This window comes from Amblyomma maculatum, chromosome 4, assembly GCF_055883805.1.
Source record: "Amblyomma maculatum isolate TAMU_Amacu chromosome 4, ASM5588380v1, whole genome shotgun sequence".
NCBI lineage: Eukaryota > Metazoa > Arthropoda > Arachnida > Ixodida > Ixodidae > Amblyomma > Amblyomma maculatum.
The window spans coordinates 37022611-37049274 of NC_139347.1; the positions used below are offsets into that span (position 1 = coordinate 37022611).

The window sequence follows — 26664 nt, forward strand, 5'->3', positions numbered from 1 at the left end:
TCAGAGACGAAAAACAAGCTCTGTTAGCCCGAGTCGCTTTGGGGCGCTAAGCTCTATAGACAAAACAAAATACATCTTTTTTTTTTTCTTAAGAGCGGTTTTTCTTTCTAGGTACTTTGGCAGAAGTGGGTGAATGATATCACGACCTTTGACGCCATTATCGTGATGACCAATCAGGATTTTTTTTTTTTTTGTGACAGAATATTCACCGAACATGTGCTCAACGCTGTCTCATGAAAATGGTATCCGTTATTACAAATCCTAGCCAGTACAGCCTGTCATTGTAACGCCAGTAAACGGTGTCTTGCCACACCCGTCCGAATGGGTCACTAGGGCAAAGTTGTTACCATAATGCCCCTATGACGCTTCTTGAGCGTCACCGTGGTGTTCACTAGACGGGTGGCTGCTCCTGGCACAAAAATATTGTGATTGGAAGTGCAAGCTCTCTGCACGTGCCGGAACAGCCTTCACATCTTCCTGTACCGGGTGGAAATATACATATTCTGACGCATTTCAAGAAGGCAGTTACTTCTTAGACAAGTGCCTCAATAATGGTCAGAATTCCTTACTGCAATAACGTCGCGGCCATTCACCTTGCAAAACCGATAGCTATACTGACACACCGTGTGTTCGTGTTTCGGCCGTCCGTGAAGTGCATTCGTATTCTATCGGGGGAAATTCAAGAGCGAACTGCAAAATGAAATCATGGCTGACACATGTTAGAAATACACGTGTAATTATTTACTGCTTCTAAGTTGCGTTTCATCACCCGCTGGTAACATCGTAAAGAACTCCGTCACTATTCTATTTCTTCTTTTTCAGTTGTTTCAGTGCTTTCATCTTATAGTGTAGACTGTCCCTATTGTATTTCACTTATTCTTGGTATTCTCGCTGTCATCTTTCGTCGACAGAGTATGCCTTCAATGGCGCTGGTAATGCTTCTAATGCTGTAGAAGGGAAAATAATCTCAGACAGCTGGCTTAGGCCAGTTTCACTTGAACAAAAGTTGCGTCGTATAAACCTCAGCGCGAAACGAAGCGAGGCACCAGGAAATACGGTAACTATAGTTCGCTTTCTGTGCGCTCTTCTCTTGCTTCATGCTAAGGTTATGGGACGCTGTGTTTCATCGAATTGCTCAATTTCTCAAGCTAAATAAAGTCCATCTAACAAGCTACACGCAACTGAACGAGCCTTGAGGGTGTTCTTTGACGATACACCGTTACCTGCACCGCTGCCCAAAACGTAAGTAAAATGCGAGACGTTTCTCCATACTTTATCGAACACAGGTATGTTTCTCGGGATTTTGCGACGATACGCGTTTCTCATACATTGCACTTATTTGCTTCCCGAAACACTGGTCGTGCAATTGCGATGCGACTGAAAGCGCTTAAGAGCCTCTTCAGAGAGAATTCATTAAAATGAAGCTCATAGACGCACTTTACAGGGCAATGCGATAAGATAATCACTTTAGTGTGTGTTGCTTATAGTACTGTATATCCATCTCCGTGCTATGTACCGTGTGCCATAAAACACTGTAGACATTAAGAAAAAGTAAAGGCGGGATCTTAAGCTCCGTCATCAAGGGTAGGACATGAAAGCGTTGATGGCTCCCGTTTGCAGTTTCCCTTGCGATTCCTGCCACCGATCGTTTGACTTGTGCCTCTAATGTCGTAAGCTGTCAAGCTATCCAGCAGCCAGTCGTGTGTGACTGCCCGACAAAAATATGCAGCCCCGCTTTAACCACCCTCTCATTTCAAATGAGCAACCGGCAGATCCTCCGAACGTTGTGATAACAAGCGGTCTCGTTATGTCACATAACGAGTCAATGAATCAGTGCTCAGCCACATCACCTGCCAGTCATACCCCTGCTCATAACACCGACGATGCCGGATTTTCTGCAAAGGGAAACTTACAAAAGAAACTATAAGACATGGCGGAGAAGGAGTAATAGAGAGATTTAGCTTACCGTGATCCGCGATCCGCCACCGTGACCCGCTACAGTGCGTAGGCGGTGCGCACAAGCTGATTGGTTCCGACGCGGCAGGTCTATGTGCCGACATTCAGTATGTGGCGCCATCTATCGGCGTCAAGGGATCTGGGTATGCGCAGTGAAACGCGCGGCGGCGGATCACGGTAGCGGATCGCGGATCACGGTAAGCTAAAACTCTCTAATGTCTGCTTTTCTGCTTTTCCGCGGGACTTCCGTTATATTCTTTTTTTTTTTAATGTTGCGCATGACCGTTTTGAGTTTCTTAAGGACTGCACTTAGTGGTATACTATAGCATTTGCAGTGTTTAGTAATGTACGCCATGCTAGCAGGCCAGGATCCGCGAGCGATTCGCTCGTTCTGCGATAAACAGACAATGAGAGCCCATCATATCTCTGCCCGCTGTTTGTTCAGCACACGCTCCCTTGAGCCTTGTGCTTGTCTGCTGTTCAGATAACACAGGAGGTCCAGCGTTAAGCCGTTCGCAGCCGGGTTGTAGTCAGTCGGTTAACACGGGATATTTCTCTGTGTGTTCAGATCGCATGGGAAGTTAAGACGTACGTCATAGTGCCACAAACTACAAACAAAAAAAAAACAATTAACGAAGCGAAAAGAATTAGAGTTTCCGTCACTTGTGTGCTGAAGAAACAGTGAGACGCAGTTAATGTGAAAATTTACATGGCGTCCACTTAACGCCTACCGTTTGAACCTCGGTGAGTAAATCTTCCTTGCAAGTGCCAAATCGAGTCATTCCGTCATTGTTAGGAGCGACCACGTGGGCAGTTAGATAAGCAATACTTTGCTGTGGTGCATCGTGTTGCGAACCAGGCTTGCAGCATTGTGCTACAGGCATGTGCGTATTCTTAACCACTGCGTGCCACGCAGCTCCTTTTGACATGACGTAATCGCCTCTCTTCCACCCTGTCTAGCTCTATTTCCCCTAGCGTGGGGAAGCAGGCGAGAGGCAGGTTCCACTACAAAATTATATTCCTGTCTCTAGCTCAAGTCGAGAATATGACCGAATCCCGTTTGGCTGTGGGAGTACATATGAATAATAAAAAAAAAAAAAGTGGTGCTGACAATGCAGTAAAACGATATTTGATGTTTGGGTTGCCAGAACAGGGGCCTTATTCTCGCAGGCCCCGCACTGGCAACCGAAGTATCAAATATTTTTTTACTGGCCAACGCCACTGTTTTTTTCTTCAAATATATCCCTAGCTCTACTGTTCTGCATAAATTAAATCAAAGCTTTGAGGACACCTGTTGCCATTTAGCTGCTAAAAATTTAGACGGGTGAAGCACAGTCGCAGCGAATGCTGGCTACCAGGTGATGATAGGAGTATACTCCAGTTGCCGTGCCACCAAAGTCTGTTACTTTTAACGTATATGTCTGCCTCCATCACTATCGCGGATAATAAAGAAAATACGTGTGCGGGCAGTTACGTATGCGTGTTCATGTAAGAGCAGGAGCATCAGCCACGCCTGATCGCTTGCAGCCCGCTGCTCACCAGCTGTCTTTTTTCTTTTTTTATGGGGGGTTAAGTATACGGTAGACACGCACAGGGAGAAATTGAAGAACTCGCGGCTGAGCCTGCGGTAAGGTTCTTTTTTTTTTTTAATTAATGCTTATTAGCTGTCCTCAGTTTCGAATCTGCGTCTGCGTGTGCGGATCCTTAGAGCTCCTGCCACGGTTCGTTTCAGGGTGGCGGTGGAATATGAGAGGGAAAGTAGGAAATTGGGGGACGAAGTGTGAGGCTTTAAAGCGACAAGGGGCCTACAGTGGCATGGTATTGGTTAGGACGAGAGCGGGAATTAAGGCTCAGCCGCAAGGTTGCTGCCACGAGAAGGACCGTGAAGGTCACTAGCGTGGGATGAGGTTATAGTGAGAGGAGGAAGGTACAACCAGAAGGCACTGGTTGCAATGAGAAGAATTCGGCGCTGGGCTACAGTGAAAGGGGGAGGTTATGGCGAAGGTGGAGGAATTCGGAGAAAACGCTACCTGAATGACCAATTGTTAAGCGAGCTGGTTAGTTTCAAGGCGAAAGCCTTATACGGCTCATCAACAACGAAACCTTGCGACTATGTTGTTGAGTGCAAAAGAGTGCACCAAAATATCAGATTGGGCAAGCAGGAGTGTGACGTACTCACCCCGACGCCCAATCGGCATCCGGCACCAAAGCCGGAAGCGTCTCTTTGCCCACGTGACGTTTCACGTGGTTACGTTAGTTTAAGGGACGATAACGTTGAATTAAGTGTGGATTATGGCAGGTTACTTCGGATTAAGGGTGGGCTGCGTAGGATTAAGATATATTTTGTCGAGTTAAGGGGCCGGAGCTATTTGGATAGCAGTGGATAAAGGGTGGATTGCGGTGAGTTAGAAGTAGACCTCATCTTATGGTGGATTGTGGTGAATTTAGCTGGGTTATGATGGATCAAGGTGGGTTACGGAAGAATTCTACTGGACTGCGAAGGAATAAAACTAGTCAGGGCTATCACTTTCATAGTACGCAGGTAGTCTTAAGTGTCCATCGTACTTATGTGATGCTTGGTGATTGCCGGAGCCGCCACGCAGGATTCATCCGTGACAAAAATTATAAGCAGCCGTTAGAGCTTTTATTCTTACCTAAGCAAAAAGTTAATAGTCGGAAGACTTATAATCCTCAGAGTTTTGATTATCTGGTTTGTTTGATGTAGTGACACATCAACAAAATAATTTTTTTATGTAAATGAGGTCAACAGTCAGCGGAGTAATACAAGACTCCATGAACGGTGCCCATGGTTATCAACTTTTTTTTTACTTAATTTGTACCTTACTGCAGGAAACTGCGACGCATCGAAGACAACACGTGATCACAATTAAGTCTAAATAGACTCACAGGTTAGCTGTCACTGCCGTAAGATATCTTTCGAATGTTCACTTCAGATTATCTCTGAAGCCCTGGAAAAGACCAGATTCCCCTTCGGCTGCCTGATGTGATACAGAAACGGAATGCTTCTGTGAAAAATTATTTGCTGTCAGACAACACCTAACGCACAGACATTCGTGCTACGCTCTCTTCATCATCCCGTGAGTTTTTTTTTTTTTTTAGAAAAAAAATCGTCAGGGGGATGGGTGTTGTTGTATGGACTTGATCAGTGACTCAGTCAACAACCTCTGAGAGGTTTTCACCGCATAGTGAAACATGTTTAACGCTTAAATAAACAACCGTCAAAGACTTGTTGCTGTCTGACTGCATACAGTTTTGTTGCATTCATTCTAAAGGATATGACCTCATGGTTCGATTCGGGTGGGGAGACATTGCTGAGGTTCCTGTGTACAAAGAAACGAGGGTCCACTTTTTTGGAAGAAAATATAAACTCTCATACTCATGTCCGGCAAGCAAATAATAAAAAGAAAACACATTCATGCCAGCGATACAAGCGACAATCCATTTCACCCGGAAAGAAGAAATAGACAGCTGTCTTCTTTCCTCAGCTTATTCGCCATTTCTATATATGTGCAATCTCCTTTCCCGTGTGCCCTTCACTTCATCATGTATTAAGTTGAATCTACTCACAACTTCGTAGATCTATCTCGAAGTTTTCTTCATCTCTTTTCTGTCCGTTATCGTGCCCTCTTCCCTTCAAAATTTGCCAACTCGCCCTCTTTTAAAAAAAGGCAGCTATCTGTCCCTTCACTGCACACGTGCGAACGGGGATCCGTAAAGGGAGCCACACTGTCTTATTAAAAATGTTCACTGAGATAGCATGAATTCACATGAGCAGAAAATACTGGTGGTCTCATGAAGTTCTCTGATTGGTCAAGAGATGTCAGAAAAGTTCCTGATTGGTTGAAAGACTAATGGCGCTGTAAGGTCATGTGACACGGTCGAGCACTTCTTGGTCGCGGCAGTGAGTGTCAAGGAACCGTGCGCCATGGTCGAGTCTGCAGGAGCTTTTGCAATTGGCAGAAGAGAGGTGACAGTGGCCAAGCGCTGATTGGCCGCTAGCAGGGGTCACCTCATGAGGAATAGCGGGACATTTGGCCGAGTTTCTAAGTGCACTGGCAGTTGGCAGATGCGCTGGTCACGTGCACGGCCGACAGCGGTGGCGGGCTCAGCGGCAGTTGCCTGCTGCGCTTGGTTGGGCACAGACGGGTCTATTATAGAGAGCTCCGCGTATCAGGTAGGAATAAAGTAGATCATCATCGCCTGTTTCCGCCGTAGTCTAAAAATAACCCGATGTCGCTGGGTTGGATCCACCTATTCTAATCTATTTTAAGTGCTAAAATATTTCTGTGGGAACAATAGAACGTGGCAACAAGCACGATGGGCGGCAATGACAGAAACCTTTTGCAGCAAAGCTTCCTATAAATTTGTCGCATTCTACTCTTATGATGACTTAAGCGCACCCATATTTTTTCCCCTTTGACTACCGCGAGTACCTGCGTTCGCAGCAACGTCCTGAGCTGATGTATTTGCTGCGAATGCCTTTTCATTGTTCAGCTTAAAAGACTGGCAGCTTAGTACGCGAATATATACCGGCTAATATTGAATAAATATACATTTATCCAATATTTCTCTGAAAGAATTGCCCCAAATGTTCGTGTAGTTTGTACTGTACAAGTACAATGTACTGCGTACTGAACGTATATGCCTCTTTCTTTGTACCGAACATGCTTTTTTTTTTCCTCACAGCTTGTTTGATGTTGTACTCCGCCGCCGTCAATGCCGCTCTTTAAGAGGAAGCCAGGACCTCTCAAGCTGTATAAAGCTTTTCCCCTGGCTGTCCTCGCAACACCAGTTGCGGAAATAAACATTCAACCTTCAACCTACCGTCGACCTGAGTTCGAGACCGACTGCCGGCGAGGTTTTGTTCCTCGAAAGAGGCTTCAGCCACCTTGGCGAAATCTGAGAATGAGAGAGAGCGTCTTCGTTAAAACTGCAGTGCCTCTGCAGCGTGAGCTACAGTATCCCAAATACAGAAGAACGCGAAATGAATAGTGCTCTTCAATCTTTCGAAGCAAGAGATGACGCCGCTGGCATCGCTGTCACCGAACCGTCTTTTCTGGTCTGGCATCGCCGCATGCGAAGCATATACCTTCGGTTAATTCTTATAGACTTGCGTATCAGGTACATAGCGTAAAACAAAGGCACAACCTCTCAAATGCCACCTCTGTACGAAATTTGAGCCGAAATTACCGAGCTGCTAAACCGAAATTTTTTTTTTTTACTTTTCTGTGGTGGCGCAACACTCAGTGCACTGGTTGCCCGCGTTTTATTTATATATTTTTTTTTAGACCGAAAACTGTAATACTCGGGATACAACTACGGATTGCGCCTCACTGGGTCCGGATTACCTTGATCTAATTAAATGTAGGTGACCACAGAAAAAGTGAGACAGATACTGCGCCTTCCTTTGCTGATAGCAAACTTAATTAAAAAAGTATACGAAAATTTGAGGAACTAAATGGCGGTGTTAAAGGCACTATCTCGTTCACTCTTAAAGATTGAGCGTCCCCTTGATTCAAACCGTCAAGTCGTGTACAGTAACCTTGCTAAGCCATGCAAAACCATACTCAATACAGATTTCGCTCGTATAACTAGTTTCAAGCCATGCTTAAACCTCCACCGTTTTTTGCGGCGACATCCTGTCTGTCGGAATGTGTTACACTAATCTCTCTTTTGTTATTGATCTTTCTGTCGCTTGTGTCTGCTGCCTGTCGAAATGCCCGACGATTTTTTCACAGTGCGCACGGTATGCAATACGCAGGGCACGCTGCCTAGATCGCCGGGAAGCTCTGCCAACAACGGCACAGCGGCCACTGCCACCGCCATGGCGACCACGACGAAGGCGCGGGCGAGTGGCGGAAGCGACGGCGGCTGCGGGCGCTTGTACGCGGCTCTGGCGCTGTCGGGCCTCTTCTTCCTGGCCGAGATCTTGGCATCGCACGTGACCCACTCGCTGGTGCTGCTCATCTACTCCTACCAGATGCTGTACAATGTGCTCTCCCTGGTGCTGCTCGTCATCAGCCACCACGTACGCTTGCCCCTCATCCTATCATTACAGCGCACATCATGTGATGTGTCTGACGTCAGCATCTTGATCACATTGCCACGCGGACTATCAGCAAAAGAAGGGGTAGGCAGCGAACGCGTTGGTTAGATGGCATCCTCGAGGCACTGCAGATGAAGTTATGTGATGTTAGGAAGACAGTGAGAGACCGGAAAGCGTGGCGTGACATGGTCCATAGGGTCACGAAGAGTCGGACACGACTGAACGACTAAACTGAACTGAACCTCTACGGTCCGATGTCATTTCGGCTTTCCTGGCTGGCTAGCTGGCAATTAGTGCTGGTAAAGCACTCCAACTGTCCTTGTTGTGAAACTTCTCTCCCGTATAGGTCCACGTTTCAATATGTGGCCAGTTTAATAACATTTGCTAACAGTTGTACTTGATTCTCGGCTCCAGTAGCGATAAGCAATGGAGTCGACTGTCTCTTCTTTACTATGCCTGCCCGCAGTGATCAGGAAATCATCCTTCTTCTTTGTCCAGAGTCCGCGTAGCCCTGGTGGTGAACCCATTTACCTTTATACTTCTCTTCAGTGTCACAATATGGAAACCTACTGGTTCTTAATGCAACCTGGTCGTCTCAGAGAGACGATGCCCGGGCAAGCTCTTCTAGAGCGAGTAAAAAAGAAAAGAAGACTTGCTTGGAACTTGACACTCCTGGTGTCCTAGGTCTAAGCCTTCGGAGATAGAGACGGCGATTAGATCCTTTGACACTTGAGAGCGTAGACTGCTCTTTGATCATTGCTCAAGTACGCGTTAAGAGCGGTGTACTTTTTTTTTTTTTTTCGGAAACGCGTTCGTCTGCACTCGATCATTTTGAGAAAAAAAATGTGGCCACCAGTTTTCGCCGATGGTTCCGTGGATCGACAGTTCCAGTAGAGCTATAGCACAGCATGAAGCAGTGACTGAATATTGACCGGTCTGGCCGCCTTGCTTGGATTGTGTCCTCCACTGCGGCACGTTGTCACCCTGGCAGGTTCGAAATACCCAGAGCCACTCTTTTGCGCCGAATTCACACGGGTTCTGCCCGCATCCCAGCGTGAATGCATAAGGCGGGGTCAGGCAGCTACGTCACCGCTAGTGCATCACGTGGTATATGCGTGGGGATCTGTATCACTGCCTTAGAGTATGCCCATATTATAACGGGGTGACACGTTCCCTATTTGCCTCATTAAGAGGACAGGAGAGTTGCACACGTAATTTACGCGTGCGGAAGCCGATCAGACAGGAAAGAAGCTTCACGCTTTCTTCCAAAATTATTTCAGGACACTGACCCAGATTCGAAATGGCGACAACAGCATAGGTGTTTGTGTGTGCGACAATGTACTTTACACGTGTTAGGGCACAGATCGGTTCCAAAGGCAATTAATTTTAGACGCTGCTTCGGTGGAGCAATTCTCGGAAGAATTTACCGCAAGACCATGCCACATGGCTAGTATCAAGTCAAATCCAAATCAGCTGCAAGACACCATCGATTCCAGAGCCCACAGATCTTAAACTGAGCATTCGATCACAATTGACCGCAGGAAATGTGTCCATATTTTGATTAGGAGCTCTTGTAGATGATTAAGCACCGCCCCTGGTTGGAAACAGCTGCAGAGAACCCTTAGCGGGACACACGGACGGAATGAAGTTGGCATATATTGATGGCTTACAGCATTCTGTTGGTTATATTCAATAAAAACGCGGCTATTTTCAGCAGTTTTTCGTCTGCGTAGCCCTGAATCTATAGGTACCGCCATTCGCTTCTAATCGATTATCACGAAGTCATTATCTTTACACCGCGAGACTGAATAGATGATCAATATGGCTAACCAACTCGCCCAAACACAGCCATTATTGAAAATTTCAACGCCAATAAAATATTTTTTTCTTTCGGACAGACGCAAAAAGGTCAAAAGAGCAATATAATAATTATTTTGCTCCGCCCAGGTTTCTTTGGTGTGAGGTCAACACATTGATAGAACCCGCCTTATACTGTCGGTTCATTTCTGTTTCTTCCTTTCTCAAATCTACTGGCTCTTTTTTACATTCTGTCCAATATTCTGTCTCAAAACACCATTGCGAGAGCTGTCGCTATGCCAACAGCAAAATCTCTGTGTTGCTATACAATGCATGCGCAGTGACAAAAGCCCTGCGTGGTCCCCCGTTACGGGGACGGTGACTATGGCCAAATCAATGGTCATATGGGTATGCCGGGCTATAGGAGGTTCATCATGCGTTCGCCTGCTTCCAAGCGAGCAATCTTAACTCCACCCTATTAGTTTACCAAAAGAAGATGATTCGTCCATCTATACCTATAGCACCTGTTATTAGAGATATACTGATAGATCACTATATGGAAACAAAATAGTCCTTGTAAAACTGTGCAGATCTGCCAGGAACGGACGCTGAAGAACACGTTCGGCTGGGCGCGTGTCGAGGTGCTGGGCACGCTGGTCAACATGCTGTTCCTGATGGCGCTGTGCTTCGCCATCTCGGTGGCCGCCGTGCAGACCATCGTGCACGCCTCGCACGAGAACACCGAGCCGCACTACCCCATGCTGCTCATGTGCTTCGGCATCCTGGGCTTGTCCGTGGACATCGTTTGCTACCTCGTCATCGGAGGTAATCAGCATACTAGGCTGTCCAGCACTTGTTACGTACGCGTCTACAGCGTGTGTCATCATTTCGTTCGAGAATACAGCTATTAGTATAACCCTTTACGTGAGCTGGTACGTGAAAAAGGAAGAGCTATGACGTCCTAAATAACCATCTAAATAATCTAAATAACCAGAAGACGGTGAGCCATAGTTCGGAGATAAGGCGAAAGATGAACGTTTGTCCTCAAAACAACATACTGAGATTAACAGTCATGACCAGGCTACGAGCAGAAACAAAGATCACTGTCGGCCGAGCTTGATTGGCAAACATGCGCACTGATAAGGCGGAGCATTTCAGTGGCATGCGCCACTCAGCAGGTCGGAAGAATATGTCGACTGTATAGTTCCCCTCACTGCAGCACAGCACCTGTAGCTCGCAGCATGATGTGCCAGTACTCTACAAGTGGAAGCTTACTCATATTTCATGTCCTGCCTCTCAAAAGCTCTCTTTGAGCGCCGACTGATGCTCGGGGCCAGCGTTTAGATTTCTATCGCGTTCCCAGCATTGAATTCTTCCGATGGCTGGTCGCAGGGACCCGAGTGCGGCGCGGCTGCAACCTGGGCATTGTGCGCGGCACCGATGTGCAGGTCAACTTCGTGGTGGGCACCGAGTCCGGCACCGAGGAGGAAGAAGAAGGCCCGCTTCCTTGCCAGCTGCCCGATGAACCAAACGCCAAGCAGCTGGAGGCCCTCCTTCCCACCCACCTCACTAACCATCACCACACCTCGCACCACGCGCTCCACGAAGGACGAAGTGAGGCGTACCTCTTTACTGCATTCTAGACACTATAACTGCATTTATGAATTCAGAGTTTGGAATTGGACTTGAAATGAGCAAACTATAGGGTCCGGCAGTTGGCAGCAAGAACTTTTGTATTTTGTGAAAAGCAACTTTAATCATGCGACATAACTACTTCAACGCATAATTCATTTTTCTTGTGTTTCGCTGCAAGACTGCACATGTAGAAGAGCACCTTATTAACTGCACGAGGCAGTGTCCAAGCCAATATGGTGCTTCTGTAAACCAGAAATGGGTAATGACAAGTTTAAAAGGCACAACTCGTGACTGTAAAACTTTATGTATATGCGCGCGTCCTCCCCCTAGTAAAAAAAAAAAATGTTCTAGGAGGCAATAATCTGACATTTTCTCACACAATCTCACACAAATCGCATATAAATCTCATAGAATCTCCCAAGTTATCAAAAATAATGAAAGATATTTTATGATAATGATGGCACGCTACGAGATTCTATGCGATTTGTATAAGATTGTGAGAGGTTATTGCCTCGTAGAACTTTTTATATAACATTTTATTTTTCACAGAAGCCAGCAGCCCTTTCAGGTGCTCTAGAATATCTCCACTGAAAACTAATATCTTACGCGTATGGCACATATCCAAACCCACCACTGTTTTCTTTTTTTTTTACCAAGTTTGTGAAACCAGTTTGTGAAACCAGTTTGTGAAACCAGTTTGTGAAATACCAGTTTGTGAAATTAACGCTTTAAGCAGTGTGGAATTAGTTGTTGTTTTTTTTTTTTTCTAATACATAACACTATACAGATTCAGACGAAAAATAAAAATAACGCTATAGTATTGCTACTAAAATCTCTGGGAAAACATTGGTGGAGGACGTTATGCCACGATGTTTTCAGACATGTCTTTTTTCTGCGTATTGTTGAATCGCGTAAAAACGTGCCCTATTTGCAACATGAAGGACGATAAATTCGCCTAACACAAAAAAATCAGTGCTAAGTATAGCACACTAAGAAAGAGCACCAAGCTAACTCACAACACACACAAAATACCTCTGCCACAACCGCCAGCCACTGATAGGCTGTGCCATCCGGATAACAAGCAATAATTGCACCTATCCCTCGATTTCTTTGAAAACGCGCTGCAGGCTGGCGCTCGTGCCTGATGGAGGCAATGCGCACGTGCGGCGGCTGCCTACTGGTGGTTGGTTGCGCATGCGCTGTGCGCTTCGGCGAAGGGCCGCTACCACGTTACGTAGACCCCGTGCTGGCCTTGGTGGCTGTCTTCATACTCATCTGTACCTCGTACCCGCGCAGTGAGTATTACCATTGTACAGTACGGTGAGGGACGCCCGCATGGAATGGTGGGATGCGCGGGTGTAAACCAGTATGCGGAAATAATAAATAGTTTTAGGATAGCGAAAGCGCGCTTGCGTCACTCTAATCGCAAGAATTTTGCGGGACGCTACGCTGTTTGACGCATCCGCACATACAGTTCGGCGAACCGCGCAATGCATGCAAATGGAGACACAAAGATAACTTCTAGGGACTTTAATTACTTCAGTCTGCTGGCGCCATCTGATTGTTAGAACGGGAACCGATGCTCCTCTTTAGGTGTAGGAGCAGCAGAATTGTCATTCGAAATTGTAAATAAGGTATATGTTATTACTCATACGGTTTCCTATGGGCGAAATGAGACAAGGCTAAAGCCCAGTGCCTTATTTTCTGTCCGTTGCTGTACTAAAATAATGGTAGCGATTTAACCATGGCCGAACCGCGTTAGCTCAGTTTTACCACGGCCGCTCAATGGAGGCGCACTTGGGTGCGGCCCGTCGCGTCGCCCAGAAGAGCCGTATTGCGCCTAGTTCTCATCGCCACCGCTGCGGCGCCACCGCTCCGGGACGAGTCCGGGCGGAGAGCTGCGCGCAGCGGCCGTGCTTTCATTTCGGCGTCCGCGTGGTCAGCGCTTGCTCAATTTAGTATTATGAGCGGCGTTTCACACATTATGTGATGCTATGTGCAAGTTTGCTATTGATAAGGTGATAGCGGTAAGTCATCATCACTAGGCTTTTCCAAGTCATTCGTGGTCTTCCGTTTACAACGAGAACGAGGCAGTCGTGTGCTTCGCTGAGTGCGCACCCATTTTGTTGCGTTTCAACCACTGAAATAACGTATTAGATATTGCAATCTTGAAATCGGGACATGGTCTGGGGCCATTTATTCAGCGTGCACTTTTCTGGAAACTTACAATTCAGGACGTAGAGTTCAACATTATTGTTCAGCCTGTTCCTCCGTTTTCACTGGAAATAATATTCAAGTGGGTACCATCACCAAAACATACTAGCTAACACAAATTGTTGCAAAAGAAACAACACACGACAGCCAGTTCAACGACACGCCCGCAGGCTCAGGCAATTTTTTTCTCGTTTGATTATAAAGCCGCGTGATGGCCACAGAAGACACGCAAGCTTATTTTACAAGCGAAGAACGTTTCTCGAAAAAGATTTACGTGCAAGCGTGATTTTTTCCACTGTCTAATTAATGTTGCCTGTCCAGTTGGTCAGCAGTGGTCTCATTAGTTTGGTTAGGTCCTTAGTGTGACTGCGGTCTTCTCTCTCGCAAATCAACTCCGGAAATTGCACAAAATAGGGAAGAAGGGATGAAACTAACATGTTGCATAGCTTGCTGCTTCTTATGACCTGCAGGCACTTCATCACCTTGCTAACAAAGGTGCATGGTGATTTTCAGATACCTTAGGCGTCCATCATCAATAATTTTGATAAGTCCAGGGTTTTGCAGGAATCACAAGGCACGAAGTTAATAAATGGATGGGGGCTAATAAAATAAAATTATTGACACTCTAAAGTAAGCACTAGAAGTTATTTAAACTTTGGAAATATATAAATAATGAAAACACGGGCAGGCACTGAAAACAGAATAAATAAAAATGTTTCATGAGATTCTGTAAAACTATTCGTATACTTTCTCTTCAAATGGACGTGCAAGGTAACCAGCCAAGAATGCAATCGGTGCTAACTCTATGTCAGCTGCTGGTTCACACCACACATGAATGAATCCAAGCTGACTCGAAACCTCTCTCGCAGCAGACGTGATATGGCAGTTGGCAAGGTACGACTTTCATAATCACGAATGCCAAGTTTTATAGCTGCCTATTGTTGATAGGTGCATTTGCAGACTGATGCTTGCAAGATGCCAACCTGCACAAAGCAGGGCAAAATGTGTATAATCTCAGTCGATATATATATATATATATATATATATATTTTGCTAGTGGTACCTTCAGTATTTTCTCCGAGGTGAAAACTGCAGCCCTTGCGTCAACTTTGTCGTTCTCGCCTTTGAATTGCCTTAGGCTGCTAAAAAGCGATACTATAGACCCGTTTTCAGAGCCTGCTTTAGGGTGTATCGGAAGCTGAAAATAAGATTCGGGTAAATGCAATGCACTAGTAAGGCACACAGAAGACATTGTTGTAAGATACTTGATGTGATCAAGAAGGTACTTAATTTGCGCCACTGTGGATCTGGTTGTCATGATTGTCACTTCGTACGTTTGTTTGGTTAGCCTTTGCTTCGACGTGCCTCCTTGGACCTGAATGTCTTCAATATGGCAAAGTCCAACTCTAACCAAGAGAGTCGCTCGTCATCTGACAAATAGAGCGGCTCCTCTTGGTGTCTCCATGGCTTCACTTATGCGATGTTGGGCAAGGCATACCATTTTGATGTCATCATCATAAAAATGACCGTGGCGCAGCTATCTTGAAACACATGCTTCAGGATGACACGGAGGGTTGTCCAGGAGGAAATGAAGTGTAGCTATAACAAGTGGAGAAAATAAAGCTATTGACCTGCGCACATTCATTTTTTCAAGGTTGTTTGGCTCAGCATGAGCCCGCGTGAGTAACTTAACTTGTAATGTGGGCAGTTCGGGAACACGGAGGGGACAGCTGAAGGAAGCAGGATCTTCAGTTTTAGGTTCTTCCTGTAATCGTCATCTGTGAAGTGCAGTGAGTATTCCAGTGACTTATCACTCAGCTTCCACCGGCTTCCTTTTCCGTCCTAGCCTTCCCGAGATGTGTTTTTCAGCCATGCTGCTCGACGTTTTGAATCGTACGGGAACTCATGGTAACCGATCTTTTCTTGCTTTCGTGGTGCACAGCGGCACACAGCAGTTGCCTGGCATGGTGCTGCATACGCTTAGGACGCTGTTGAGACAGGCACCGATGACACGCATGCAGAACTATCAGAACCACGCGGTTATGCTGAGTAGTCAAAACGATAACACGCGCCAACCCAGCCAGCGCGCTCCTTCCGCGTCGTCTGCTTGTCCGTGGCCGGCGTGCCGGCGGCGCTTTGTCCTAGAGTGGTGGCGCCCCCGCGGAGAATGACGGCGGAAACTGTAACTTCTCCCAATACGCGCTTCCCCAGCCATTGAGGCGCGACGCGACGGGCCGCACCAAGTGCGCCTCCATTGAGCGGCCGTGGTTTTACATGGGTTTTGCGAGTTTAGCATTTGGTTTTACGATCAGCTTGTCGAAACCTTTTCAGCAATATATGACTTGAACTTTTAGTGCAAAATTAAAATTCATGTCAAAATTAACAATAAGACAGTAATTGGTCAAGACCTGCAATTAGTATAGTGAAGCAGTACTCGATACAAGCTATCCAATGGTATATGACTTGATTCTATAGATTTAAGTTCAATTATGTAATTTACTGTAATTAAGACAAATAACTAACTAAAAGTAGTTAACGAAGTTATTGCACTCGACATAAACTATCCAGCGATTTATTACTTGATAATGCGCCTTAAAGTTCAATATTCAATCACATTGTCTATGGTTAATTGTAAATAATTAAAACGCGTAATTAGTAAAGCAGTCAGTTAGTTATGGGGTCATGAACAGTCAGTAAGTCACGTCAGATGGTCATGCTCCAGTCATCTAGCACACTATGCAAAGCGAGACTTGTCGCTAAGCGGGATAACTCTGTTTGACCTAGGCTGAGCTTTAAGGTCAGAATGACGGAGCGAGGCGTTTTCTGTGTTTTTACCGGTAGTCATAGGGTTATCGCTCTAATGTGCAGTAACAACACTAATTCGCTCCAAAACGAGGGGGGCTGCTCCGAAGCGTGCTGTCATGTCGGAAACAGTATGGTGGCGTGCAGAAGAGCCACGCACGCCAATCTCGTTATATACAGCACGCGCAAGCGTAAGGCTGGATTTGAAATACCTTTCGGCGCATGCGCACTAGGGAGCACGCTATCCATCTTCGTGTGTGTGTGCGCGCTACACTATAACTGTATAAAAAGCCTAAACGTTCTGTCCATTTTTTTTTTTTGTGTGCCTCCACGCAGTAAAGGAGTCGGGCCTCATTTTGCTTCAAAACGTTCCTCATAACGTGGACATCGCCACGATGCAGAAGAAGATTGTGGAAGAGGTGAGAAAACAGTTATCGCTCTTGATAGCACAAAATGTGTCAACGTATCCCATTTGGTGATTCGAGAGGAGCTCTTTAGGTCCCTCACGTGGTTAAATGTTATCACATTTTCACTACAGCATGTGATAACTAAAACATGACCAGAGCCCGTATTCCGAGTTTGCGTCGCTATCGAAGTGTCGCTATCTCACGTGACCTCGAGTCATCTGATTGGTCGAAACGCCGGAGCCGGGTACTGCCACGACGGAAGCGGAAGAGGCAGCAACATCATGTTCCGGCATTTCCACCAATCAGATGACTCGAGGTCGAGGAGATAGCGACACTTTCGATAACGACGTAAACTCGAAATACGGGCCCAGTGCTGTTTATTTCGGTTATGTTGACGTTTCATTGTGTATGTTTGGATCAACGCTGGCAGAGAGCTCCTAATGTTATGTATTGAACGGACTGCACGTCGCGGCCATGCCATAGGCTTCTAGTCTTAGCTGCTAATTTAACTCCTGCTGCTAAGAAGATGCATATGTGACAGTACAGGATCACAGTGATTACGCAGCCAGCATATATAGGTCTCTGCAGGGAAAATTCAAAAAAAAAAAATCTAATTCGAGTGGGCGATAGGCAGGAGGACACGATCTCTGCGCTACTATTTACAGTGTTTACAATGGGTGCTCAGAGAATTGGACTAAGGTGAGTTCGATAAAGGTTAATGAATAATGTTATTGTGAATATGTACTTTTCAATTTTGCCACTTCTTATAATATACGCCCGTTTTAGAGGCCTTTAAGGTAATAAAATGAAATTACATGACCAGCTGGTACATGACCACGTTAATCTCCTCCATTGGGCGAAATTTGGCTGATGGTGCTGAAGTCAACTTCCCAACACCGTTCCGGCGCCCATGCGGCGACACTGACCGACATTCTAGTAAGGACGAACTGCTGCACTGGCGCTACAGCCCTGTGCGCATGCGTCGCTTTGCAGTTCCCGTCCATTCTGAACGTGCACGAGTTCCACCTGTGGCAGCTGACCAACACGCACCTGATCGCCACCGTGCACATCGTCTTCAAGTCGCCGTCGGTGTACGCGGCCGTGGCCGACCGGCTCAACCGGTACCTGCACGAGCAAGGCATCACCTCCACCACGGTGCAGCCCGAGTTCTGCCACGTAAGCGCACCACTGCCGCCTGTTGACGCGTCAGCATTAGTGATTATTGAAGTTCCTGTGCCGGCGTTGGCGTCATGAAGCGCGGTGCAGAACATACAAACTTGCTGTATATAATAGCCATTATAGCAGGACATTAACACGTGGTGGCGCTAACAGATCAACCTTCGTTAGCGCATCGCCGCGTCTATAACTGCTAGCCTTTCACGTTGTGCTTTGGATATTGTTGTCTTCAGCAAATTTCAGTTTCATTCAAGTCAGTCCAAATGTATGAGCTCGCGGCCACTTACACAACCGAGTCCTGGTTCGAACGCGTGGTCGGTTTTATGAAACGGCTTCTATATAGCAATAGCGCGGGTGCGACGCGGACACCTGGCCCGCCCCCCCTAAAAAAAAATGCTAAAAGAAGCAAAACAGCAATGGGGGCTAGTTGATTTATCATTTCAGGAATTTTCGCGCTACGATACTTGTGTATCTGTGTATATCGTAGCGCGAAAATTCTTGAAGTGTTAAAAGAAAGGTCGCTAGGAAGCGCCACACGATGAGCATGCGGCAAGCCAGACGGGTCAACGGGAATTTAACAAAGAACTTAAACATTCATTAATATGAACGTGCTCAGTTCATCAGCAAAAGCACTCACGAAATCGGAGCTCCCATGCGAGTGCATTTTCCTTCGTGTCAATCGCGTTCGTCGCCTGCGAATATTCTTCTTCTTTTTTTTTTTTTTAGCTTGAAGAAAATATCTGGGAGAATACTTTCATTTACTTCCCCGCCGCGGCGGCTCAGCGTTTTTATATGGAGGCAAAAAGCTAGGCGCACGTGTACTGTGCGATTTCAGAGCACGTATACACAGCGCTTGTCTCATCCTTGTCCCGCCTTCGTTGCGCTGTTCTCCAGTATGAATCTTCCGCTATGGCGTCCCTTATCGAGTGGGTCGCTTTAGAACGTTAAACCCCATTAACTAAACCGAACACATTTTCATTTACTGCTTGTAGTTTTCTTCGCAATCGTATATTTTTTTATTGGTGGCAGGAAAAAAGAGTAGGTGGGTGGAAGAATGGGTGGAGCGTTTTTGGTGGTAACTCTCGATAGGGCTTTGACCCGACCACATATGTATACCCCCAATTATATGCTCTTGATTGCAAATGTTGGTGTCCACCGAGAATCGAGACATATTGCGCTTTGTCGGAAAAAATGTAAGCTATCGCGTCAACTCTTAAGCAGTACCTGAGTGTCCCCTAAGATTATTTTTTGTTTTTGTTTAATTCTGTGTCTGCATGTTGCGCTGCCTTATTCTTTTTGTTCTGGTGTCAAGATTGTTTCCCTTTCCCCTCTAGCTTGAGCCATCTTTATGATGTTCAACTCGTCTTCTGTTCTTGTGTGCTATAGCATTGACACCATTTTTCACGTAGTGTTCAAACCAATACCAAATATCTAATTGTGTAAGTCCCGGCCATGCATGCAACGACTGTTCGGCGTTAAAAAGCGACCGACTGGAGCGTGCAGTCTGGCTGTGCGGCACACTCGGCTGACCTCCATAACCCTCCTGCGTCCCTCAAGTCTCTGCATTGTCATTCACAGCGTTGAGCCTTTGGCACGTTAAATGAACAGCGACACATGCTTTGTGCACTAAGCTGAAATGGGTAAGTTGCGTCACAGCCGATAAAATCGGAAGCATTCACTTGGTGAAATGGTGATACTGTACTTGTCTTCTCCACACACACACAGCGCATTATTTCTATGACGTGTTTTTCTAAGAGATCAATGAAGAGAGCAACTGGTAAACCCGCTAAAAACAGACGCCAAAGATTCAATTCCACGCCCGAAAATGACCGGGAAAGAAAGCGTGAAAAGGATGTGTTTTGCATCGCCCGGAGGCCACAGAATTCTGGATGCTGTTTGTGAACGCATCAGCAGCAGCAGCTGCCATCGCCCCCGGCGGAGATAAGAGCCGCGCTCGTACATCAACTTTGCAGCGTGTATATAAAACGTTGTCCGCACGCAGCGTGCGAGCGCTGAGCGAAAAAATGAAATGGTGGCTATAAAAAACGCCCGTTCGCATCGTAGCGCGATCCTTCCTCCGAGCGACGATAGCCTGCGCGTAAGAGAAAGAAAGAAAGAAAGAAAGAAAGAAAGAAAGAAAGAAAGAAAGAAAGAAAGAAAGAAAGAAAGAAAGAAAGAAAGAAAGAAGGAAGAAAGAAAGAAAGAAAGAAAGAAAGAAAGAAAGAAAGAAAGAAAGAAAGAAAGAAAGAAAGAAAGAAAGAAAGAAGGAAAGGAAGAAAGAAAGAGAAAATAAAAGAAAGCGAAAAGAAAAAGAGAGTGTGCCAAAGAGAGCGAGGGGGATGAAAAGAAGCAGCTGCTCTGAAAGGAACAATTCACTAATGTGAGGCCTGAGAGCGGCCGATAAAACGAAGGAGCAGTTAAACGCAAGCGTTGTTTGCCCTAGGGTCCCCTCCGGCCGGTGAAAATACTATGTGTACCGTCTATTTTTCTGATCCCAGAGCGTTGCTAATCGCGGATGCTGCGAGGTGTGCTAACCTGGCAACGCACACGCGCACGCACATTCAAGGACTGTACTACAATGCTCTAACTGTGCACAGCACTCTCACTGGTCACGCATGCACACTTGCATACAGGCGCAGGTGTTATACACATGTGCGCAACTATGGATAAAATGTGTTCATCTGAACGCACTCTCTGCCATCTTTCGATTCTAGAATCTGCTGAAGTCACCTTGCTGTGGCAGCTGATGATGCATGTACAGGTTAGTTCCGATGTGGAAGTATAGCTATCAGCTTGAGAAAAATAACGAATTTTGCCTTTGTTCTTGCAGTGAAATAGAAAAATGTTGAATGGGCATTGTTCGTACGCAGAGATATCAGCTGCTAGAGTTTGAATACAGCCAGGGTCTGCCACTGGTCGTCTCATCGGTTAGTTTGCAGACACCATCCCAACATTGTTTTCGCTGCCCTCATTTTTCCGGCGCTGTCCGCGCTCACGAAAAAGCGGCTAAGTGTAAGATTTATATTGTCAATTTCGTTACAGGTGCGTCTGGTATATCTCAAAATCCTGTATTACTAAACAAAAAATAAAGATGAATTTCTGGCGTCATAATGCGCGCGCGCGTGTGTGTGTGTGTGTGTGTGTGTGTGTGTGTGTGTGTGTGTGTGTGTGTGTGTGTGTGTGTGTGTGTGTGTGTGTGTGTGTGTGTGTGTGTGTGTGTGTGTGTGTGTGTGTGTGTGTGTGTGTGTGTGTGTGTGTGTGTGTGTGTGTGTGTGTGTGTGTGTGTGTGTGTGTGTGTGTGTGTGTGTGTGTGTGTGTGTGTGTGCGCGCGCGCGCGCGCGCGCGTTGTTTTAGGAAATGACCTTTTATTACCAAGAGATGTATTGTATTAACGTTACAAACTTCCGTATTAGTCCCTAGTATAGTATATGAACAAGCCGGTCTGCCGTAATAACTAGAGGACTTCGCAATACTGCAGAAAAATATGGCTTTACCAGAGAATACGCGCCCTGAATTTCATCGTATTTTTAGTTTTGGCCATGATAATCCAAACTCTTGCCTCTTAAGTATATCTGCTCATGCAGTCTCGTTGTCAGGGCATTGACACAAATGGCTGCATTGTTTTTCGCAGTGAAATCTTCTCTACGACAGGAACTAGGGTATGATTTTGAAACTCAAATACACGCTAAAATCACGAATATTTAGTGTAATGACATGCTGTTTACTAAGCATATTATAGCGATAAATTCCAGCTCCGCCGCAATCGCAGAGTTTTCGTCGTGGTGATGGAGCCTGTCATGACAACATCCGCCGTTCAGAAGTGCAGAGAATTCTTAGCAAAAGCAAGACCTTCTGTCGTGTCGTGTACTTCTGAAGGACAGAGATTATGGCGTGTTGATTCGAAGTTATCATAGCTGCAACAGCACAAAATGCATTATGTTGCCCCGCCTTTTGTTCTTTTCGCCATTTCTTTGTGCCGCCACGCTCCATGCTCAGCTTCTCACCTGCCACCTGTGTTTGTTGTTCCACACTTGCAGGCGACGCACACGGGTTCGCATTGCATCCTGCAGTGTTCCCAAGCCAAGCACTGCGGATCGCTCACCTGTTGCGGCCGCCACGCCGAAACCGAGGCCGAGCTGCGTCGACGAAGCGCTTCCGCCACAGCCACTGCGACGACGAGCGATTTTCTGCTGGCCGTGCCTCCCAGCTCGGCGACGAGTCCCAGCAGAGCGTCCTCGGTCATCAGCCTGGACAGCCAAGTGCTGTGTGAACTAGGCGGGCTCAAGGAGACGGACCTCTAAACACGAAAGAGCGGCTCAACTTATTTCCGAGGCACCTTTGCGGCCCTGCTCGCGGAGGATATTCCCCCTGTCATCGGAAAGGGAACGACATAAACTGCGAGCCGGCCTGACGGGTCATTCCTTGCAGATTGAATGCAAGGATCGGAGAGGCCTAAGCCCTGAATGTGCCCATTCAGGGCTTTCAGCCGTCAGTGCCAGGCACTTCACCTTACGGATACAGGAGCGGGTTAAGAAGTCGGCAAAAACCGATCAGTTTCATTTGCCTTTGAAAGCGGGAATCACCATAACAGTACAAAAGCGACTGGATAAGATGCGAGAGAGCCAGATGGTCTCGATCCTCCTTTGTTCCTACTACAAGAAGTCGACCAGTGAACGAACTGCTTTTTGATACTCCAAAAGATTAGTCACAGCGGGTGTTTATGTATATAGGCGTAACAGCATTTGTTTGGCGGTGGTTTTTCGTAGTTAACGGAAGATTATCTGGCCGTACACACGCAATGAAAAGCTGGCGTTTGTTCTGTGGAAACCTACGCGTTACACGTCCTAATTTGAGCCAAACTAGAGTTGTTTTTTGTTTGTCTTTGACGAGTTGCCCAAGATGGTATAGAAGAGGAATTGTTCTGCCAAGTGCTTTTGTTGCATAAAGCAAGCATTCGAAACGCTGTCGAAAGGGATACCGAGATCCATCGCTAACAGTGCAGGAGCTCTCAGCAGCGTAGATCTCCTTGCAGTGGTGCCAAACCTTTGCATTGTTAATCCAGACACCATAGAAAACGTCTCCGACAGCTGTATAATGATTTTGCAACTCTGGTGGCTTTTCTCCGAATGGTCTGCAAATCTTCTAGTCATGAAGACACCCACCGCAAATTGTTCGCTGACTACCTGTGTATGAACGTACTCAGCGAAAGTGAAAACTACCGTTGAATCACTGGTCGGTAAGATGGACATGCTAAAAATTTTCATCTCGAACAGGAGCAACCAGGTATACGCCATAAACTTTATGCAGCACTCCCGGATGATGTATACACGCCTTCAGCCGACGCTGTGATCTTCACCTGACGTAAAGCATATACTCTTCAGAGCCCTGTTCAGCGTTCAAGCAACTCACCTCGACATATTGCTCACTGTACTGTGCCATGTTTCTTTTAAGATTGCATTCCGCTGTAGCATGTGAAATTCTACTTAGCTTGCCGCAATCACTGTGGGGAAGAGCTCAGCACCAAGATCGTTTGTTCTTCTTTTTTTTTTTTTTTTTCAAGAGGTAAATGCAACGCCTCACATCGAACTGGCTGGTTCCCTATACTTGCCTGTTCCGTTGTTTCATTTTTGCCTTTGTCTTCTTCATTTCCTCTTTCCTTGCCTTCATACATTACTCCCTTGAAGGTAGTTTAGATCTTGAAGGGTGTAATTCAAGTATAGGGGCTGCACCTCTACCACATTTGTGCGCGCATTTTATGGAGCTCTTTCAACTGTGAGACAGCGCCTATACGACTTTTTCTCTCCCTGATTGCTGTCTTGCAGCGCTGTGATCGTTGTAAGTGTGACGCATCTGCTAGAAATTTATGCATGAGCAAGTTAGTAGCGTGTGCGACGTTTTTCTTGTTCTGCTCAACATAAAAAGAACGAATTAACGAAATGCATCATTTTGAAACTTTAAAGTGATGATCACGTGAACTAGTTTTATACTCACTTTTTTTTTTCTTTTGTGCCAATGCACTGTACAAAAGTAATACTTTTTAGGTCTAAAAAAGGTGCTCGAATGTCCCAGGGCAAAGTCCCTATACATAAAGGGAGCGATGAAGAAGCGAGGCTAGGCGCTTAACCCAAAAGGTTTTCCAGTTGGCTCCGATGCGTTGTGTAAAATGGAAGAAGGGCCTATAAGAAAAAGCGAAAGAGAGAAGTGTGGTCTGGAAAGCCACAAACCGCTGCAGCAGTGTCTTGAGCATCGTGAGGGCTGCCGAAGCGCTGCGGCCTCAACGTAACACATCATCCTCTTTTCGACGCCAAAGCAGGACATTCGCATAGCGAAAAATGTTCCACCGTGAAGCAGTGCTGCTCAACAAGCAGGGTGCTAGCCCTGAGACATTGTTACACCTTTCAACGTGTACATTTTTTAGAGTGTGTGCAGTAACGTGTTGTATTGGAAGCTTGATCAGTCTTCAGTATAAAATCTGTTTAGCAGTCCTAAGAACAGAAAAAAAGTCTCAACAACCACTTAAAATGGCACGTCGTTACCACGGTCATTATCGAATTCAATTCGTGCTATTTATAATGCTAACATAATTGCAGCTTTGCGGACACATTCGAAACAGATGACTCTAAACAGATGCAGATGTGATATATGTGACAACACTTTCTGCAGATGGCAGCCTTGCTGTCAGACACGCGCCCATTGCTTTAGATGAATTCGTTGTCACGCAGACACCAAATCAAAAAGAATGATAGGAATTGGTGCATTAAAACTGGAAGTAAGGAATGAATTTTCAAAATACAAGACAACCAAAAATTGTCTTCAACTATATTTCCCGGTCTTTCGCTTTCCCATTTCACTCGCCCAATGCCGGATACGCTTCGGGACCACTCGAAACAAACTACATGAGCGCGTCACTACAACGTCGCGGAAAAAGGGCTCCTCGTGGTTTCCTGGTCGCAGTAACGCTGTAACACGTTTTTGCTAAAGTTGATGACCTATCTCCCATGGCTAAGACCGCGTGGGCGCCTCGCAGAAATAGAATGAGGAACCACGATACCTGGAGCAGAATATAAAATACAGCGCGACATAACAAATTTTTTTTCTGATGGACACAATTTGCAGTGCATTAGCTATTTATTCAATCGTCAAACGCTCTCCAGTTGACATCATAACCGCTGCGAAAAACCACCACTGTGTGCCGACACCGTTAGTACCTCTATTTTGGTTCTCAAGCAAATTAAAATATTAAATACCGAAATATGCGTATTACGACCAATGGTAATAAGCATTTCATATCTCAACAATTGCAAAAAAACAACATCCAAAAATGAACTCAAATTATGTTGCAGGGCCCCTTTAAGCGGTTTTTACATTCGCAGCAGCTGAATCTGCCGGCCTGAACCTTGCTGGTGGTTGCCAGGGCGCCTCGCCTTACTGTTCGCACTCTCCCGTGAGCATGGCACAACAGAATTGCGCCACTGTAAAGGAGTGGAGTTGCAGAGATCATCTGTACTCACCACGTATTTCAATCTGCAGCTGTCTATGGCATTTTAATTTGCATCACTCAATAGCGCTGATTGAGGGCTGTGTTTTTTTAGTTATCTGCAATTCCTGCTGTTTATGTGGCAGGCATACGAGACAGGAGAGCTGGTTTTAATATTTAATACACAGACTGGTTTGAATACAGAGGCTGGCGAACTATGCATCCAGATTAAAGAATATGTGCGGGGGAAAGGCCCCGCGGTCATTCAGCGGTAAGTGTCCCGAGTGTAGCTGAAAGGTGCTGTGCCGAGGAATTGCAGAAACGTGGAGCATTTACGGCTACCTGTTCGCAAGTAATGTCCTGCTACCATTGGTGTAGGAACTGACAAAACAAGCTATCGCATGTATTTCTTCGAGGATTTATTCAGCATGGTTCTTCTTTGCACACGTGTACACGCCCTTCGTTATTTCAGTGGCCCACCGTAGGGTGCCTCGATGCGCGCCGGAGAGCGGGCGCGCATCGAGGCACCCTAGCCCACCGAGCTTTCTGCCGCCCTCCGCTATCTTTTTTGGGACAATGTGGCCGCGGCTGACGTAGTACAGGGCTAAATGGCGACCAGTGGTTGATACATTTGCCCCGCAGTCGATGTAGCTGAATCGATAATGGAATGACGACGACAATGACAATAATAACGATGATGACCTCATTTAATCATTTAACCATCCATTTAATCATTTATTCATCCTTCATCTCATAACCTACTGATGCCCTGAGGCAATAAATATCGACTTAAAAAAAAAAAAAGACCTCCTCCGGCTTAAGTGGCCCGCGTGTATTTATAGAAGAAGGAAGAAGGAGAAGCCGAAAAAGAAAGCACCTTGATAGTATTATGGCCAGATGGCGATCGGTCCAGAGTTGAACCAAACACCCCATTTAGCCTCTTATGAACGTCGTAGCATCATAACTTTCTTTTTGCTTTGTAGGTTCAGGAGAGGTTTTACAAATCTTACATGACGTATTCGTTGAAGTGCAAATTAACATTTCCGGCTGGGCTCGCCGCGCACTTCTGGGCGTGCACGCGTTCTGTTCGGTACCTGTCACTGAATGCAAGCGCACAGCGATGACAGCAGCAG

At 46.1% G+C, this 26664-nt stretch overlaps 1 protein-coding gene across 5 annotated transcripts in view; it reads left to right on the plus strand.

Annotated features, from left to right (window-relative positions):
- Positions 1-23995, plus strand: part of LOC146190727 (proton-coupled zinc antiporter SLC30A1-like) — a 56184-nt gene extending 32189 nt beyond the window's left edge. For 3 of the 5 annotated variants that reach the window (XM_084601095.1, XM_084601094.1, XM_084601098.1), the window contains exons 2-8: positions 7739-8005; positions 10411-10645; positions 11213-11434; positions 12583-12750; positions 16808-16890; positions 17872-18054; positions 22092-23995. In XM_084601095.1, the coding sequence (XP_084457221.1) occupies positions 7802-8005; positions 10411-10645; positions 11213-11434; positions 12583-12750; positions 16808-16890; positions 17872-18054; positions 22092-22355 (1359 nt within the window). In that variant the 5' untranslated portion in view covers positions 7739-7801 and the 3' untranslated portion in view covers positions 22356-23995. Of the gene's footprint in view, positions 1-1105; positions 1243-4910; positions 5055-7738; positions 8006-10410; positions 10646-11212; positions 11435-12582; positions 12751-16807; positions 16891-17871; positions 18055-22091 lie in introns of all 5 variants that reach the window. The other 2 variants (XM_084601096.1, XM_084601097.1) reach the window with 2 other exon arrangements.
- Positions 23996-26664: the final 2669 nt, after the last annotated feature.